The sequence below is a fragment of the Pseudoliparis swirei genome, chromosome 3, assembly GCF_029220125.1.
Source record: "Pseudoliparis swirei isolate HS2019 ecotype Mariana Trench chromosome 3, NWPU_hadal_v1, whole genome shotgun sequence".
Taxonomy (NCBI): domain Eukaryota; kingdom Metazoa; phylum Chordata; class Actinopteri; order Perciformes; family Liparidae; genus Pseudoliparis; species Pseudoliparis swirei.
This window is the reverse complement of record NC_079390.1, coordinates 9,362,752-9,380,424: the sequence shown is the minus strand read 5'-3', so window position 1 is coordinate 9,380,424 and position 17,673 is coordinate 9,362,752. Positions and strand designations below refer to the sequence as shown.

The following is a 17,673-nucleotide window of genomic DNA, read 5'->3' as shown; positions in this document are numbered from 1 at the left end:
CATTCTTCTTTTTTATAAGTGAAAAGTTCATCTATAACCTTTGGATAAAAAAATGTTGTGCAGAATGTCTGACCTGATTGGTACAACAAATCACACATTCAGGACACCAGTATATGCGATGAGTGATAGCAGGAAACTACATTGATTGATGGAGCAAAACTGACGAATAGAGCATTAAATGTCAACATAATGTTTCCTAATCATGTAAATATCACTAAACATGTTGCACTGAAGTGAGGAGATGAAGTGGTTTTCTCGGACAAGAAATGCAATCCACGAATTAGGCTATTTGGTCCTAGTTTGTGTATCTCATCTATTTATATTGCTGGTAGGCGAGAGGCCCACAACATTGAACTATAATTCAATTATCTTTGTGATAGAAAAACATCTTGATAATGATGTAACTCTTGATAAATTGTAAGGTCATGGTCTACCTGAACACACTTGAAATAAAGCATGTGGACCTTTTAATTTATTATTAAGAGAGTGGAACTAATTATTCAAATATATGTGTCATGGTGTTTTTCTTGGAAATGGCAACAGATAAAGATGTCTCTCAATCTTGGAAAAGTATATATATACAGTATATATATATATATAAATGGAATATATATATATGTATATGTATATATGTATATATTTTCCATTTTTTTATTTAAAAAAATACATATATATATGCTCTATATCTAATAATTTAAGATGATGTTAAACTAAAAAATACAACACAAAAAAAGTGAAAATTACAACTAAGTATATATTGTGGAAAAACTTTTAAACACTATTTTTGTGTGGTTCTTTATTCGATTCCCGTTTTTAAATGTATCTGCACTGTGATGCAATTTATTGATTGTATCTGCATATCTGTAAAATTGGAAGCTTAGTTTAGAACAGGAACTTTGGTACTTTTATTTTGAAAACACAGAAGCTTAACTTCCTGTTATCTTCCTCAGGCGTGTTATGCTAGGCGTTTCGTGCTATGGAGGGAAGTGTACGCTTCTTTCTACACATAACCGCCTCATTTGCACTTTCTCAAAGCGACAGACATGTAGCAGCGTCTGTACTGGGTTTGTATTTTTAGGCGCAATTGTGTCTCAAAAACCACCAGGCACCACGTCATTGAAACGTACGCTACGTAACGGTTCGCGACGTCACACAACCAGCACAGGACAAGTCCCCACTAACTAAACATAGTACGACGACTCTGCGAGACCAGTAAGTCAGTTGGTATCCCAACAAGTTTACATACAGAGGACGTGCTTTGTGACAGAAAGTCCACCGACATTATTACTTAGTCAGTAGCTAGCTACCTAACTATGTCAAAGGAAACATCACGGACCTGAAGTTAGTTAACTGAGAGAAGTCAGCTACTTTCAGGTGAAGTTAACGTCATCATAGCTATTAGATATTTCTCGGCTGTTCTTACGCCACTAAATTCATTTTCCGATTAAAATGCAAATACGTCGAAGGTACACAGCGTAAAGACAGTTTACAAACCATCAGGTCCTATGTTCAATGTGGATGAAAACTACAATCTCCTCTTTTTTTGCAATAATAAATAATATATTATAATATTTGAAACCGGATCTTAAAACGCCTTCATACACCATGTTTCTATTTTACATCTAGACTTGTTTTCACATAATAGGATGTAATACTGGTTTAACTAGAGATGGGTTGTGTATTCTAGATGGATGGAGAGGAGCACCGTGACCCATATTCTGCCTCCATGGGTAGACTAGACGTCTATCAAAAAGTGATGTACTGTAACAACAGAGAATCTGCTGAGGAATCATATCTCCTAAATTTCATTCATATTCCCTCTTAAATTATTGAATCCGAATACCACTTCAACCTTGGTCATCCATCTGAACGGTGAACATGAATGTTGGGTGGAGATTATGTTGTCCTGGTTCTTGAGCATTGTTCTTGTGAACAGTTGGAACAGTGATCTTGTACGTTCGACTTAAAAATAAGGAAGGAATTGTATCCCTTTTACCATTAAGGTAATTTAAGATATGTACATAATTAGGCTGGTGTGTGTATCAAATGTGTTTGATGTGCTATTCATGCTTGTATTTCCTGCGTTGTCCTAGAAAAAAAATGCCATCGAGAAATCATCTTGACAAAGTCGGTAGGAAGAAGAAGAAGAAATGGACCGAGGAGGCCATGGAACGTGCACTGATCGAGGTGAAGTCAGGAAGGTGTACAGTGAGACAGGCTGCCAAAGAGTTTGGCGTCCCTAAATCTTCTCTAGGGGACAGAGTCAGTGGACGGGTGACACCAGGGAGTCGCAGTGGGCCAGCTCAACTTATAACATCTGCAGACGAGGAGCTGTTGGTGGAGTTCTCCATATACATGTCCAAGCATGGTTTCCCACTGACGAAGCAACAGCTGGTTTCCTTTGCCTCGTCCATTTATAAGCGGCAGCATCGGAGAGTAGCATTTTCTAAACTTGGCCAGACCTGGTGGCTCAATTTCAGAAAACGGCAAGAAAAGAATATCACCATTCAGCCGGCAGACAATGCTGTCCGCGGGAGGACAACGTGTGTGAGAAAAGAAGCAGTGGATCAGTTTTTACATTTACTGAGCACGGTCGTGGACGCTCGAGGGCTCAGAGACAAGCCTCACCAAATCTTCAACTGCAATGAGGCAGGATTTCAGCTGGGCAGGAAGAGAGTGATTCTCCCCAAATCTGCCAGTCTGGGCCACAAGCCAACGCCCGGCTCGAGGGACCACATCTCTGTCCTGGCTTGCTTTAGCGCAGCTGGAGAGGAAATTCCCCCATTTATTATCTACTCAAAGGCATACCCGGGGGGAGTATGTTACAAGACTCAAGGGCCTCCAAAGGCCCTCTATGGATGGTCAGACTCTGGTTATATCAACTCGGACCTTTTCAAGAAATGGTTCCTCAAACACTTCCTCCTGCACGCACCAAAGGAGCGTCCGCTGCTGCTAATTTTTGACGGTCACAAGTCTCCCATAAACCTTGAGGTGGTGGAAACGGCTCGTAGCGAGGACGTCGTCCTCCTGTGCCTTCCGCCGCATTGCTCTCACATCCTGCAGCCACTCGACGCCGGTCTCTTTGTCCTCCTGAAGCAGCGTTTTGCAGCGCTCATCGGGGACGCTTGTGCTACTGATGCTCACTTTGCAGTCAGCAAGAAGGAGTTCTCAGGTGTATTTAAAGGGACGTATCAGCTGGCAAAGGAGGAGGAGGGTGTCGGTATTGTGAAGGAGGGCTATAGGAAATGTGGCATCTACCCGCTGAACCTCTTTGCCATCAACGAGGGTCATTTAATGCCATCGCACAGCACGCGCCCAGCAACTGGACCCCCCTTGCACAATGAAGGAGACGTCACAGCTGCTGGACCCTCCTCATGACTCGTGCACCTTTGAGGAAGGAGAGGGACTGCATAATTTAACAAAACGTCATTAGAAATACTGACTGGGGGTACACCATGTGGGTCTGCAAGATAAATCTAAAGGAGTCAAATGTTTGCTGATGGAATAAGAGAGACACAGTTAGGTTTGATTGTATTTAAGATCAATGTTGTTTCTTCACGAGCCAAAAGATCTACTGCTGTCCAACCAGTTAACGTAAGCGTTGTCATTTTGTCTCATCTTTGATGGGCAACCAGTTAGTCAAACTAACTGATGTTAAGCAGTGAAGACATAGAGTAGGTTATGCTTCTGTTTTAGTGGAGTATGCAGTGGATCAGTCTGCGTGGTGAGTGCTGTGAGCTAGCTGGCTGACTTCTGACCGAGGGCGTTTAATCACTTAATGTGTATTCAGATGAAATATTAAAGCATGAGAACATTCATCTCATCTTAACGCGTTTAAAGAGCAGATTTAAATCTGTAGCCACATTGTCAAATGTTATCTTGTTTGAGATTTATTTACAGGAAATAGGCCATTGTGGAAACTTAATAAGCCGTTGAGATCTGGCAATACTGATTATTGTCCACAATGTCCAGTATCCATGCGGAATATTTGCAAAAAAAACGTGTTCCTGAGTGGAGGGGAATCGTGTCTTTGAAAAAGCTAACGCCATTCATTTGTGAATCATATTCTTCGAGTATTCTGAATGTAGTCGGCCCATTCAGTAGTTGTATAAGTAATATACTGCCTAATTGACGAACGATAAAGGAAAGTTGGGCCCTTTTTTATTTAGAGGAGGTGTCTCAGGTAATCTCAGGGAGAAAATAAATTATTTTTAAATTATTTATTGCGTCAAAAATCTGTCTATAAGCTTAACAGGTTACTGAAGGGGGGTATCAGTGTGTGTGTGTGTGTGTCATCTACGGTTTCAAGTCAGGTGATGTAGTATTAATGCAATAGGTACAGCTGGCAACAATACACAGGCAGGGAACCCTAATGCATGTATTAATAATTATGATAACTGTAAATGTTGCAGAACAGATTTTGGGCTGATTGATATGATTATGATTATTGAATGCCACGTTACAGTAAATTTCCCTGACGTTTGTATGGTCATAAAAACAATGAGATTTGTATTTAACGTACATGATAACAAAACATTGATGGCTGTTCAAATATTTGTACAGTTCAAATCGAAATGTATGTTTTTTTAATGTTCATTAGGCAGCCGAAAGAACCCTTTTGGTATTGAAGAGTAAACATGCCGGTGTAGAGCAGTTAGTTCCTGTGTGCCTTGAGGAGAAACAGGAGTAATAATTGTATTCAGATCAATGGCTCATCAACCAACTAAAGCACTGGTCTTTATGGATGGAGAGCTGCGCATGGCTCAGTTAGTGTTTATGTATTTAAATATTACAGACGTGTGTTATGCTCTAACAACAGAGTCAGAAGAGATTTTCAGTTTAAGATGCTGGAGGACTAATACAAAACATTGCAACCCCAAATAAGCTAGTGTGTTGATGACATCAACAAGATCTCATAGATTCACGAGTGATGGGGAAGCAGTGGTGTTAATTCACTGATTTAACCCTCCTGTTACCTTTATATTTACTGACATATTTTACCCTTGGGGTCAATTTGACCCCAGCAATTAAAACCTCCAGAAAATTATTCGAATTAATATTGTTTTCCAAGTTTAAGTGTGAGGTACTTTATGTTTGTTTGTTGACTACCTAAATAGCCCTTTAAATATATATAAAAAAGTTGATATTTCTTATATGTTTGACACAGTGAAAAACAGCCTGGGGTCAAATTGACCCCAAAGAACACCGACATTAAACATTGAATGGGGTCAAATTGACCCTAAAGTAACAGGAGGGTTAAAGCACTTGCTGCTGTCGCAAAGGGCGACATCTTCTGGACAGACCGGGGCATTGCATCAGTCGAGATGGATTAACAGTCGGGATCAAATACAACAGTTTGTGTTACTTTCAATTCTTCCCTTGTGTTGAACATATACGTAGTGTCGACGGCTCTCTGATAAGAATCAAACAGGAGAGCACACTGAAAAGCCCAGAGCTATTTGGATTGTGCAACGATTTGATCTGATGTTTATCAGCTGCATTGCTCTAGTTCTGAGAGCGAAGCGTTGCGCAATTCAAATAGCTGGCAGCGTTTGATACTTTTGTTTGATTCTCGCCGTAGTTCGATAGCGTTTTTTGGATGTGGTACATACTACCTGGACATCTCTCTGATACTCACTCAAATTTCTTGGCTGTGGACAGGACGTATGAATTGATCCTGACGGGTCGGGTCTCCACCGCTTGGTCTGCCCTGAGAGACAGAAGGAGTTGTACATTTGCAGCATCTTTGTAGCATCATTTTTCTCTCAGACAGTCGGTGATTGTGATATAGTAACAATTGCTACCCTAGAGCACATCAGTAAAATGCAGGAAAGCAAGATCGCATCAGAATGTAACTTCATTTCCAAGAATACCATGATTCTTCTTGCTCCTGCTTTGATTTGGTAATCCAACAGGCATCATTTTTCAGTGGAGTCCGCACCCTGGTGGTTTGAAACACCATGGGTCTGTCAACCTCTACAACACACACACACACACACACACACATTGCAATTGAGAATCAATAATACATGCATTACACGGTTAAACCTTTAAAAAGTTGAAATATTGGATTTAGGTGTGACTTACCATTTGACATGATGCTGATGTTTTTTCAGATGTTCTGATGGAAATATTTTCAGATAAAAGGTTGACATTTCTTTCAGGTTGATTTGTAAGTTTCCATATCAATAGAACAAAACAGTTTTAGCAGTGTATGCCACTGTAATCTATGATATCTGCCTTTTCTCATTCCATACTCCGACCACTGACTTCAGACCTTATGTAATGCGCATCTCATACTCAACCCGGTATACTGCATTCTGCAGCACAACTCACTCAGGATGTTAACATGACATCCACGTATTTATTATGTATTTCAGTACTAGCCATTCTGAACAACTGGTCCTTTGAATCTGAATTGAGGAGCATTGATAAACATTGAATTTACATAGTTACACTAAAGCTCACCACATTTGTTCAAATGAAACCGGTTGAAAAATATTATGCTGGAGTAAAAAAAGTCATCCACACAGAGTGTTATAATGTTATTGGATGTATTAGTCTCCATATTTGAAGGATCTGAACCCCACCTGTGTTTACAGTGCACGTCGTGTCACACTGAATCTGGTCTCTATTCTCTTTGAGCCCCACTTAACATTTTGACCCGCACTTAGTGTTTTAATCTCCTGTGATGAATCGCACAGGATGTGTGCCAACACCAATTAACCAGGTCAGATACATTATGCATAGAAAATTAAAGCTTCGCTGGCTCCGTAAAGAGCCTTCCCCCTGCACATAGCCAGTGAATGTAACACCAGAACTATAGTGTGAAGTCCATTTGCTGTTCTGTCACCTGTTGAGTGTGCTGTCAGAGCAGAGTGGTGTCAAGCTTCCTCTTGGTCTCTGTCTCATGCAGGTGAGCAGGTATGGAGATATTTCAACCTTAATATACTTACAGCAATGTACAGGACTGTCTCAGAAAATTAGAATATTGTGATAAAGTTCTTTATTTTCTGTAATGCAATTAAAAAAACAAAAATGTCATGCATTCTGGATTCATTACAAATCAACTGAAATATTGCAAGCCTTTTATTCTTTTAATATTGCTGATTATGGCTTACAGCTTAAGAAAACTCTAAAATCCTATCTCATAACATTTTAATATTTCCTCAGACCAAGTAAAAAAAAAGATTTATAACAGCTGAGTGTTTGTCAAGGCTCAGGAAACCCTTGCAGGTGTTTCGGGGTAATTAGACAATTCAAGTGATTTGTTTAATACCCTACTAGTATACTTTTTCATGATATTCTAATATTTAGAGATAGGATATTTGAGTTTTCTTAAGCTGTAAGCCATAATCAGCAATAAATCAGAATAAAAGGCTTGCAATATTTCAGTTGATTTGTAATGAATCCAGAATGCATGACATTTTTGTTTTTTTAATTGCATTACAGAAAATAAAGAACTTCATCACAATATTCTAATTTTCTGAGACAGTCCTGTATATGTGGCCAGAAATGAAACCCTGCATGCAGCTCATAAACTGAAGAATATTCATCGAGCCTTTTAGTGTTGTTTTCTCTTGGCTTCCTTCACAAAACATGCCACTCCAGTTGGGTGCAAGGAACCATGAAATACTTGCTCTTAAACTACATGGATATTTATCTAATTCAGCATTGTGTCATTACTTTTCTGTTTTTTTGATTTCCTGTTGAAACATTTACACTTGACAATTCTGCACACTATATTTTAGAGACTATTTGAGGACTCCAGCAGAGCCTCTGTTGGTTAGTTGTTGTTTTTTTAAGCTCAACCAACATGATCTTCAGTAAAAGTTCATGCTGCACATTATCAAAACAAGATAAGGTGTATTAATCAATGAAACTGAGCTGGATGGTAAATTCTGTCCTTAATTGCAATTTTGTATCATTAAAACACTTTCCATATTCAATAGAAGGGACAAAATGAAAAGAGGGCATTTCAGTAAGTTTTAAAACCAAAAAGTATCATTTGTGGCATTCAAACTGAAGACTGTTTCATGAGTATTGTGACTAGAATACAAATGTAAACGGTAAATGTATCATGGTGTGTTAAGTATGTGTGTGTTCTGTGTTTCACAGGGCTGCAAGACACATATCACCTTGAGGACAACAGAAATTAAGTTGAAAGTTACTGATTGTTATTTTGGTTTGGCTGCTTCCATTGCATTTCCATTTAAGTTTTCAAAAGATGGCCTTCAAGAATGTATATTATATATTATATATCGTATACCTAATTCATAATACTACTTATATAGTATGCCTTATACTTCGGCAATAAAGCTGATTCTGATTAGCTTGCACATTATGATGAAATATAACCACAATACAATCTTGAAAATCTGTCCATTATGGATGTAACGCAGCCAAAGCATGATATATAACTTTCAAGGCTTTCACATTACTACAAATCAAAAGCAAATTGAATTTTGATCATGGGTTTAGATGCACTTAACGTGTTCTGCCTCTTGTCTTTCTTCACGACAATACTGCACATTTGTATGAAGAACCTTTACTTGGGTAGTTTACAAGAAACACATTTTAAAAACTGTAGACTATTTGATCAGAAAGACATCCATTCTCTGATCACAGCTGCAGTTGTGTTTGAATTTTATTTAGACAATTATTAAAAAATAATTCTTTGTGTCTTCTAATTCCTGTGTGTTCTTGAATGCATCTCTTCCACGCGCAGGTTTCTACAGGAAGTGACGTCACTAGTGTCGGGTCTTCTTTTTGTCGTGTGGTAGCAGCAACGTAAGTGTTATATCTCTTCAAATACTTACTGAAATGCCGTTAATTCGATTTTTTTTGTTTTACTTAAATAAATTGTATGAAACGATGTTCGCTCTCTGCCGGTTAACGGGAGGCCGGTGAGACGGAAGAAGTTTGTTTCCCTCCTCAACGCCGTTGTCAGAGCAGGCTAGCATGCTAGCAACTTATGAGTTAGCTGTACTGGCTAACTGGCTAGCTGGTCTTCTGTACTTTATCAATAACGAGCAAGCAACCTAAAAAAACAGTATGATTCACGAAGACAACAGCTTCGGTGTTAACCCTTTTAATCTTCATGAACAAATTAGTTTGACAGTATGCCTCAGTTGTGAAATTGGTCATTTCACGAGCTCGTTCTGTGTTCTCTTCACCATAATGAATCATTAATGCTGATACTATGAAACTACAACTAGTTACATTACCACAAAACCATATTACATGTACAAATCATTTATAAGATATTTTAGATTTCCCTTGCATAGAAGTTGTGGGCGGTTGATTTGTAGCTAGTTGACAATATATTTACCCACTTTTAGGTTAAGATACGTAACAGATAACAGATTGTTCTCATTTCATGTGCTACTACAGCAGAGCCATCAAAGATGACTACAGCTGCAAGACCAACATTTGAGCCGGCGAGAGGAGGTCGAGGTAAAGGAGAAGGTGGGGGTGATTTGAGTGCCCTGTCGAAGCAGTATTCCAGTCGAGATCTTCCAGGTCACACCAAGATCAAGTACAGGTCAGTTTAACAAGCACGCGTGGATTTGAGTCTTGGGGTTGTAATCGGTGTGTTGCTGATTGTACTGCTGGCTGGCTTAATGGGCACAGATTTACATTAAGTTTGAGACTTTCCTGCTTCACCTTCTATCCACTCACTCTAAAGGTGGATGTATGCTGAAATCCAAATATTTGTATTAATTTGTTTCATTATGAAATGTTCTCTTCTCATAAGGCAACCTACCCAGGATGCCCCAGAGGAGGTGCGTGCCCGTGACTTCCGCAGGGAGCTGGAGGAGAAGGAACGTGTAGCTGCACGTGAAAAGACCAGAGAAAGGGGACCAAGAGGTTGGTCTATCTTTAGGGACTTGTTGAACGTGTTTATTTGTTATTTTTTTACCAAAATCTCAATTTATCGTAAATGTATACCCATTAAAACTAATATTTAAAATCCCACTTTGACCCTAATTTTCCAGAGCACACCACGTCATCATCATCTTCGTCATCATCTTCAAAGAGGCCCAGACTGGATCAGATCCCAGCAGCCAACCTTGATGCCGACGACCCTCTCACTGATGTAAGTGCTGGCACTGCACACTCGAGGATGATTAGCACTCATTCAAGTCCCTCACCAATGTTGCTTGGTTGTTTCTAGGATAATGAGGATGAGGACTCTGAGGAGGACAGTGATGATGACGACACTGCAGCTCTTCTGGCAGAACTTGAGAAGATCAAGAAGGAACGGGCTGAAGAGAAAGAACGCAAAGTAAACTATAATTACAGACTGGCGTATTAGAACCAGGCTGATGGCACAATATGCAAATCAAGACATGTTTTTTGTTTGAGAGGAAGGCAAATGCCTTATTGAGTGACTTTGTTTCTTCTCCCATCTTAGGAGCGGGAGCAGAAGGCAGAGGAGGAGAGGATTCGCATGGAGAATATCTTGAGTGGCAATCCATTGATCAATTTGGCCGGACAGCAACAGCAACAGCTGCAGCTGCAGCAGCAGCAGCAACAGCAGCAGATTACCCAGACTCAGAATACCTTCAGAGTAAAGAGAAGGTATCGTACAAACACCGATATGCATGTATCTGAACCTAGAAGTTCCCTTTACGTTTCTCTAACCATCAATATTTAATTTGTCAATATCTTTCTAGGTGGGATGATGATGTTGTTTTCAAGAATTGCGCCAAAGGAGTAGACGATGCACGGAAGGAGAAACGCTTTATCAATGACACACTTCGCTCTGAGTTCCACAAGAAATTTATGGAGAAATATGTGAAGTAAAGACTCTGTTATTGTTTTCATCTCCAATTTGGTCTCTGCCCTACTGTTGCCCTCTGTCCCTAGAATGATGGATGGCATTTAGATACATCCTGTAATCAAATGCATTAGTATTTGAGTACAGTCAACACATACAATGTTGTATATAAATGAGTTAATGATGATGTCGTCCTCTGAATAAAGCTCATAAAAAGTTGAATGAAGTTGTTAGATTTGATTCAACATCTTGCTGTATTATTTTTTTTAAATTACGGTTTAAATAAACAAACTTTCAGAATGTGTTTTAAATGGCTTGCGGTAATTTATTTTTGAAGAATGGACGTTATTGTGGAGAATAATAAATCAGTATAAAATTAAAACAACGAAGTTTACGTGATATGGTATAGGACAGGAAACTTGGGAAAAGATGCCCAAATGCATGTGCACGTATGAATTTCCACCTCAAATAGGTTATTTAAGAAATATATTATCCACTTTTTGAACAGCAATGCGTGGTTTCCCACCAAATGTCTGCGACAGATGCCTCAGAACAAGTTGTCCGGATGAGCAGAGTGCAGTGCATGCAGCTCGCCGCCAGGGGGCGCCCCGTTCAACAATCGCTTCCTTGTGACGGATTGGGAGGCTGCTGTTAAAACATGGCAGCTTCCTTTTGTTGGTGGGGATTTACTGTGCTCTGAGGGAGGATTTAAACACATTCTTCCGTGGAAAGACAGGTCTCCATCTTATCCTCGGGGTTCACACTGCCGCTCGTCCAAACACTTGAAGCAGGAGGAACATGGAGAAGAGTGGGAGCGTCGACAGTCTGGGCTCGAAGCGCTCCTCCTCCCGACAGCCAAGTGTTGATTCATTGTCCAGGTAGCTAAACCCACCACAACGCCTCTTAAGCTAACGTTAGCTCAAAGTTTTGAAACTATTAGAAGGCTTTGTATCTGTGTTAAAACGTCGGTTAACATGTAACATGAACTATTCAGACGTGAGCGCTAAGCCACGATGTCCCTGTGGCGAGCACACTGCCATGAAACGAGCCCCGGTGACAGTGATCCGGGGCACCGTTGTGGGCTATAATCCCTTTAAATCAGAAATAATCATTTTTTTCTGAGACTTTCAAATGTAAGAATAACATGTTCATCAGAAGATGAGAGTCCAGAGTAATGTCGCATATTACACCCCAACAGTAACAGCTAAGATCGGTTACATTACTCACTGAGAGGTCCAGTGTGTTTTAAATTAATTACTGAGGGCTACAAAACATTTAAAAAATGAGGAAAAAAATGGGGACTCCTTCAAGTTTCTTGTTTCTCACACCAACTCGTTCTGACTGACAACCACACATTTCCCAAGTTGAAAACATTCATAATCCTAGTTCAACCCTGTTTGTCAGATGGCCAATTATCTCATCAAATAATGGTGTCAGGCTGTCAGCACACGCATGAAGGGAGATGACGCCGTGGTTACGCCACACTGAGACTCAAAGTATTTCCGTTCATCCCTTGTCATCGTGTCTCTCACCAGCACTTCCACCTCTCGCTCTGACCGGTCTGCCCAGGCCAAGCCACCCTTTGCGATGTCCTCCGACTCGTTGGCCGCCTCTGCAGAGCTCTCCCCGGAGTGCAGGGTGAGTGGCCTGCACAGAGTTCTCTGACATCCTGCTGCTCCGTTGTGTGATGATGATAATGACCGAAGCATGACTCTCCTCTTTTCTGCACCCTTCAGGTTAAGCCCAAAACCGCCGCCAAGGTATGTCACCTCATGCGTCACATACTACGCAACATAACAATTAGTGTGATTGCTTTGCAAAAATCATTGGTTCAGGTGAAGAGGTCATTTGTATGGAATGTTTCCAGCAGGTGCTGAGAGATTCAGACAAAGAGCCACAGTTACTTCCAAAGGAAACTGTGCAAGACTATGGTACGTTCTCCCTTTGCTGCAATCACAATAGTTTGCATGTATAAACGGAAATAGTTGTTCCCCACTCTAAAGCAGTCTGTAATATATTCAATATAATGGCTACATCTTGTTTTCTCGTTTCATTTTACAGCCCAAGATGTGACATATTTCTGTCCTTTCATTGGAGCACTGCGGGGGACAGTGATAGTTACCAACTACAGACTTTTCTTCAGATCTATGGAAAGGGTACGCTTCATGATTATGACTCTTTGTTTGTCTTAAAGCACAGCATTCTGAAGACTCCTTCTGCTTTTGGTGATTTATGTTTGGTTTCTAGGAGCCAGCATTTGTGCTGGACATGCCCCTTGGGGTGGTGAGTCGTGTGGAAAAGATTGGGAGTGCATCAACCCGTGGTGATGTGTCCTATGGACTGGTTTGTAAGGTGAGGAAGGTGGGAAGCTTCTGGAATAACTCCATCTGTTTTACATGGCATTCAGATGTTTTGGACCCTGTTATTGTCAATTTGTTTTAATTGACTAGTGTACTGCACTTAGTGAACCTTTGTCTGCGATAAGTGTAATATAAATAAACCTTACTTACGTACTTACAGGTTGCAGATCTGAGACAGCCCAGTAGTTGAAAATTGTACAAGTTTTATGGTGCACAGGCCAAGGCATAGAGGATGAACCTCCTCTCATCCCTGCTGTGCCAACAGCACTGACAGAAATCCTAATCATTAAGAAAGAGTGAGGGAATGAACATGCTTCATGGCCACAATACAATGTAACCGTACAGCTGTTGGCCCCGCGGTTTGACCATGACCTGCTTCTCTGCCTTTCTGCAGGATATACGTAATCTACGATTTGCACACAAGCAAGTGGAGGACACACTTAGGAAGTCCATTTTTGAAGTGCTGGTCAAATTTGCGTTTCCTGTTTCCAATGGGCTGGTGAGTGATTGTCAGCCACACTGACGCTGTTGTTGGAAAAAACATCATCAAAGAAGAACTGTCTATTGGTGGACTAACTTCTCTCCGACTCTCCACAGCAAATATTTGCCTTTGAATATGGACAAGTCTTCCCCGAGAATGGCTGGAAGGTGTATGACGCTCTCTCTGAATACAAAAGACAGGTAAAAAAAAAAAAGAACAGAGTTCGATGCTTGGCTCAGTGTTACAGGAGGCCTCTTACATCGGTTGCTTGTGTGTTTTGTAAAGGGTATACCGAATGAAAGCTGGAGGATAACAAAAGTAAACAATCACTACGAGGTTTGTGACACTTACCCATCAACTCTGGCGGTGCCTTTCAACATACCCGACGAAGAGCTGAAGAGAGTAGCAGCCTTTCGAGTGAAGGGAAGGATGCCTGTGAGTGACCGGTCCTCAGCATGAATCTAATGGTTCGTTCCTGTGCAGCTGGATTGTTGGACTGTCTGTGGTCTTATTCGGTTGTGTGTGTGTGTGTGTGTGTGTGTGTGTGTGTGTGTGTAGGTGTTGTCATGGATCCATCCGGAGAGCCAGGCGACAGTGACGCGCTGCAGTCAGCCCATGGTCGGGGTAAACGGGAAGCGCAGCAAAGAGGATGAGAAATACCTCCAGGCGATCATGGACGCCAATGCTCAGTCACATAAGCTCTTCATCTTTGACGCAAGACCGAGTGTCAACGCTGCTGCAAACAAGGTCCGTCACACGTCACAAACTCGGGCGCTCCTCTTTCAACGGTTGAACCAGCTCATCACCAACACTCGCTGCGCTTTTGTTTCCCTTCTCTTTTCAGATGAAAGGCGGTGGTTATGAAAGTGAGGATGCGTATCAGAATGCCGAGCTGGTGTTCTTGGATATTCACAACATCCACGTGATGAGAGAGTCCCTCCGGAAGCTGAAGGACGTGGTCTACCCCAACATCGAGGACTCCCACTGGCTCTCCAACCTGGAGTCCACTCATTGGCTGGAGCACATCAAGGTGAGCATACTGCGATTGCAAACGTGTGAAGGAATGCCGTTTTAATGGGAAGATGAGCAAAACTCCCAGGCTCTTGACTAAGTTGTTTGTGTTTATGTATGTGTGTTTGCAGTTGATCCTGGCTGGAGCGCTGCGGATTGCAGACAAGGTGGAGTCTGGGAAAACATCGGCGGTGGTGCACTGTAGCGATGGCTGGGACCGCACAGGCCAGCTCACCTCCCTGGCCATGCTCATGCTCGACGGTTACTACCGCACCATCCGCGGCTTCGAGGTGCTGCTTGAGAAAGAGTGGCTCAGCTTTGGCCACCGCTTCCAGCTGGTAAACACGTTTTCATACACTCATCACGTTTTTGGAGGCGATGTGAGAGCCTTCCCAGTTCCAGCACCGATTGTTACTTTTCCTCTTCTTTAAGCGCATCGGTCATGGCGATAAGAACCACACGGACGCAGACCGCTCGCCTGTCTTTATTCAGTTCATCGACTGCGTCTGGCAGTTGACTCGACAGGTAGGCCCTAACTGCTGCTGATGTTCGGGGGGGGGCAAAATCCTCCGAATAAGTTGGTGTTTCAAGGACACTAATGAAACTGTTTGTGTTCAAGTTTCCTGCAGCGTTTGAGTTTAACGAATTCTTCCTGGTCACCATCCTGGACCACCTCTACAGCTGCCTGTTTGGGACCTTCTTGTGCAACAGCGAACAGCAGAGGTTGAAGGAGGTCAGGAGGCATTTAGTTACTCACAGCATCCTCGCAGGAGTAGAGCGTTTGCTATTGGTTTGGAGGTGCGTTGTGCATTCAGTGTCTTTTATGTTACAGGAGATTCCCAAGAGGACAGTGTCCTTGTGGTCATATGTAAATAGCCAGCTGGAGGAGTTCACCAATCCTCTGTATGTGAACTACTCCAACCATGTGCTGTTCCCTGTCGTCAGCTTACGCCACCTGGAGCTTTGGGTTGGCTACTACATCCGCTGGAACCCTCGCATGAGGCCTCAGGTATGTTGAGAAACCTGTCTTTGGTTTAAGACCTGCCTTCGGTACATCTACGGGTAATTATTTGCACTCCATGTATGCTCCGTTTGAGTGTTGAACTTCACACATGGTTTTCTTTCTCTTTTGTTGTTGTTGTTGTTGTTGCCAGGATCCTGTTCAGCAGCGCCACAAGGAGCTGCTGGCGAAGCGGGCGGAGCTGCAAAAGAGAGTGGACGAGTTACAGCGCGAGGTAACGAATCGCTCGGCCTCCTCTTCCTCTGAGCGCGCGGGCTCCCCCACACGCTCCATCACTCCAGTGCAGACTTTTGTCTGACTCAGCAGACGGTTCGCGGAAGCTGAATCCCACCCGAGAGAAGTTGCCGTACAGTAGTCGTCAGTTGGCCACACCTGGCGCCACAACACAGGACCTGTGTGCCAAACGGGCATGAATACACTACGCCCAAAAGTGTGATGCGTTTCCACCTCTCACACGTCGTGTGGCGAGTCTGCTTGCAGCAGAAGAGTGTCTGTCTCAGACTGCTTTACTGCAGCCATCTTGTACTCCTGCTCCACGGTTGAGAGGACATGTAACCAGAGTCGTGAGAACATATGCATGTCAGTCCATCTACAAGCAGTGTTGATCATTTTGTAAGTACACTAAAATATTACTTGGGTAAAATATGTATGCCTTATACACTTCATCGGGAACACTCACTTCATTCCTCTAAACTGCAAATGTGTATATTTTGAGAGCAGTACCACTGAAGATATTCTCAAGATGTACACAAATATGTTGAGCTCCAGTACTAAAAAAAACGACTAAATGGCTCGGCGTTGTTAAATATTCCAAATGTAGCTTAAGGGCCGTAATGTTAGCTTCTGCTAATGTTAAAGAATATAGACCATGCTCATTAAACAAGGTGTCTGGTTATCTTCTCAAATCAATGCTTTTACAATATTTTAGTTGTCAAGAGGAAATGGTGAATACAGTGTTAGTCAGCCTTTCCAGTGTGTATGTGAATACTTGCAATAAACACAAGACTTCATTTCAAGGAGCCAGTATGGCAGGGCTCCAGACTGCGACCAAATGGTCGCATTTTGCGCCTAAAATTAGACACAGTGCGAGTAAATTTTTCATCAACTCGCGCATGCGCGACAAGTAAATTAGCAGATTTTTGTTGTTATTAAATATGTTTGTTGCTGACAAACTTGTTCTACACTTCAGCCCACTATAGTTAGCGGTAATGCCTGAATGACTGGTTTGCTAACCGACATTAACTCCAGAAGAAGAAGAAAGGAGACGAAAACAGAAGAAGAAGGCTGGCCTGTGTGAGAGCGGGGGGGGGGGGGGGAATGATTGACAGCGGGAAGGGGGGGGGCATGACCACGGTTATAGGCTAATGTGTGAAAAGAGGCGGGTCTTGGCGAATCCAAAGATTTTACATAGCGGTGTCTCCTGTAAACAATGGACAATGGCGAAGCGGACTATCAGTTCGTACTTTCTTCCTAAACCTAATGATATAGAGAAGACAAATCCCGAGAATGAGTCCGACTCAGATTGTGAGGAAACGGTCGTGGCGAAAAAAGGCAGGAAGTTCAGCTTTCGCGATGAGTGGCTGCGCGAGTTCACCTGGCTGAGGTATTTCAGGGAGACCAATTCAATGAACTGTACATTCTGCTGTCGATTCCCACAACATGCGGGGAACACGAAATGTGCTGATAAGACTGGCACTACACAATTAAAACACGACACGCTGATCAAACACAACGCCAGTCAGAAACATAAAATGTGCCGCGACCTGTGCAATGAAAGTGCAGCTCCACTCCCAGTCCATTTAGAAGACAAGAGGCTGCTAACCAGTGCGCCGAGGAGGCCGAATTGCTATTGAAGTTTAACACGGCGTATTTCATTGCCAAAGAAGAACTGCCTTTTACGAAATTTAAAGGCCAACTTGATCTACAAAGGAAGAATGGTGTAAAACTAAACGCAACATACAATAACGACACAGCATGCGCACAGTGTGTTGGCATCATCGCAGATACACTGAAACGG

The 17,673-nt window shown here is 42.1% G+C and overlaps 3 protein-coding genes across 7 annotated transcripts; all 3 read left to right on the top strand.

Annotated features, from left to right (window-relative positions):
* Positions 1-969: 969 nt before the first annotated feature.
* Positions 970-6,157, top strand: LOC130191950 (uncharacterized). 4 transcript variants are annotated; one of them, XM_056411722.1, is made up of 2 exons: positions 970-1,212; positions 2,094-6,157. In XM_056411722.1, exon 2 carries the CDS (start codon positions 2,101-2,103, stop codon positions 3,376-3,378), a length of 1,278 nt encoding a protein of 425 aa, XP_056267697.1. In that variant the 5' UTR covers positions 970-1,212; positions 2,094-2,100; the 3' UTR covers positions 3,379-6,157. The 4 variants fall into 4 exon arrangements, with proteins under 4 accessions (XP_056267697.1, XP_056267693.1, XP_056267695.1 ...); XM_056411718.1 differs by having other exon boundaries at positions 1,688-6,157; XM_056411720.1 differs by having other exon boundaries at positions 970-1,763.
* A 2,497-nt stretch (positions 6,158-8,654) lies between these two features.
* On the top strand, positions 8,655-11,087 carry cwc15 (CWC15 spliceosome associated protein homolog). The gene is made up of 7 exons (XM_056408590.1): positions 8,655-8,790; positions 9,394-9,544; positions 9,758-9,870; positions 9,999-10,099; positions 10,178-10,288; positions 10,418-10,584; positions 10,680-11,087. The coding sequence occupies exons 2-7, from the start codon at positions 9,408-9,410 to the stop codon at positions 10,807-10,809; spliced, it is 759 nt and encodes a 252-aa protein (XP_056264565.1). The 5' UTR covers positions 8,655-8,790; positions 9,394-9,407; the 3' UTR covers positions 10,810-11,087.
* Positions 11,088-11,428: 341 nt separating this feature from the next.
* mtmr2 (myotubularin related protein 2) lies at positions 11,429-16,565 on the top strand. Of its 2 annotated transcripts, none has more exons than XM_056444693.1 (16): positions 11,429-11,661; positions 12,319-12,421; positions 12,520-12,543; positions 12,654-12,714; positions 12,845-12,939; positions 13,031-13,135; positions 13,538-13,642; positions 13,741-13,824; positions 13,910-14,059; positions 14,183-14,371; positions 14,469-14,654; positions 14,767-14,973; positions 15,068-15,160; positions 15,255-15,368; positions 15,468-15,644; positions 15,790-16,565. In XM_056444693.1, the coding sequence occupies exons 1-16, from the start codon at positions 11,582-11,584 to the stop codon at positions 15,952-15,954; spliced, it is 1,938 nt and encodes a 645-aa protein (XP_056300668.1). In that variant the 5' UTR covers positions 11,429-11,581; the 3' UTR covers positions 15,955-16,565. The 2 variants fall into 2 exon arrangements, with proteins under 2 accessions (XP_056300668.1, XP_056300661.1); XM_056444686.1 differs by having other exon boundaries at positions 12,651-12,714.
* Positions 16,566-17,673: the final 1,108 nt, after the last annotated feature.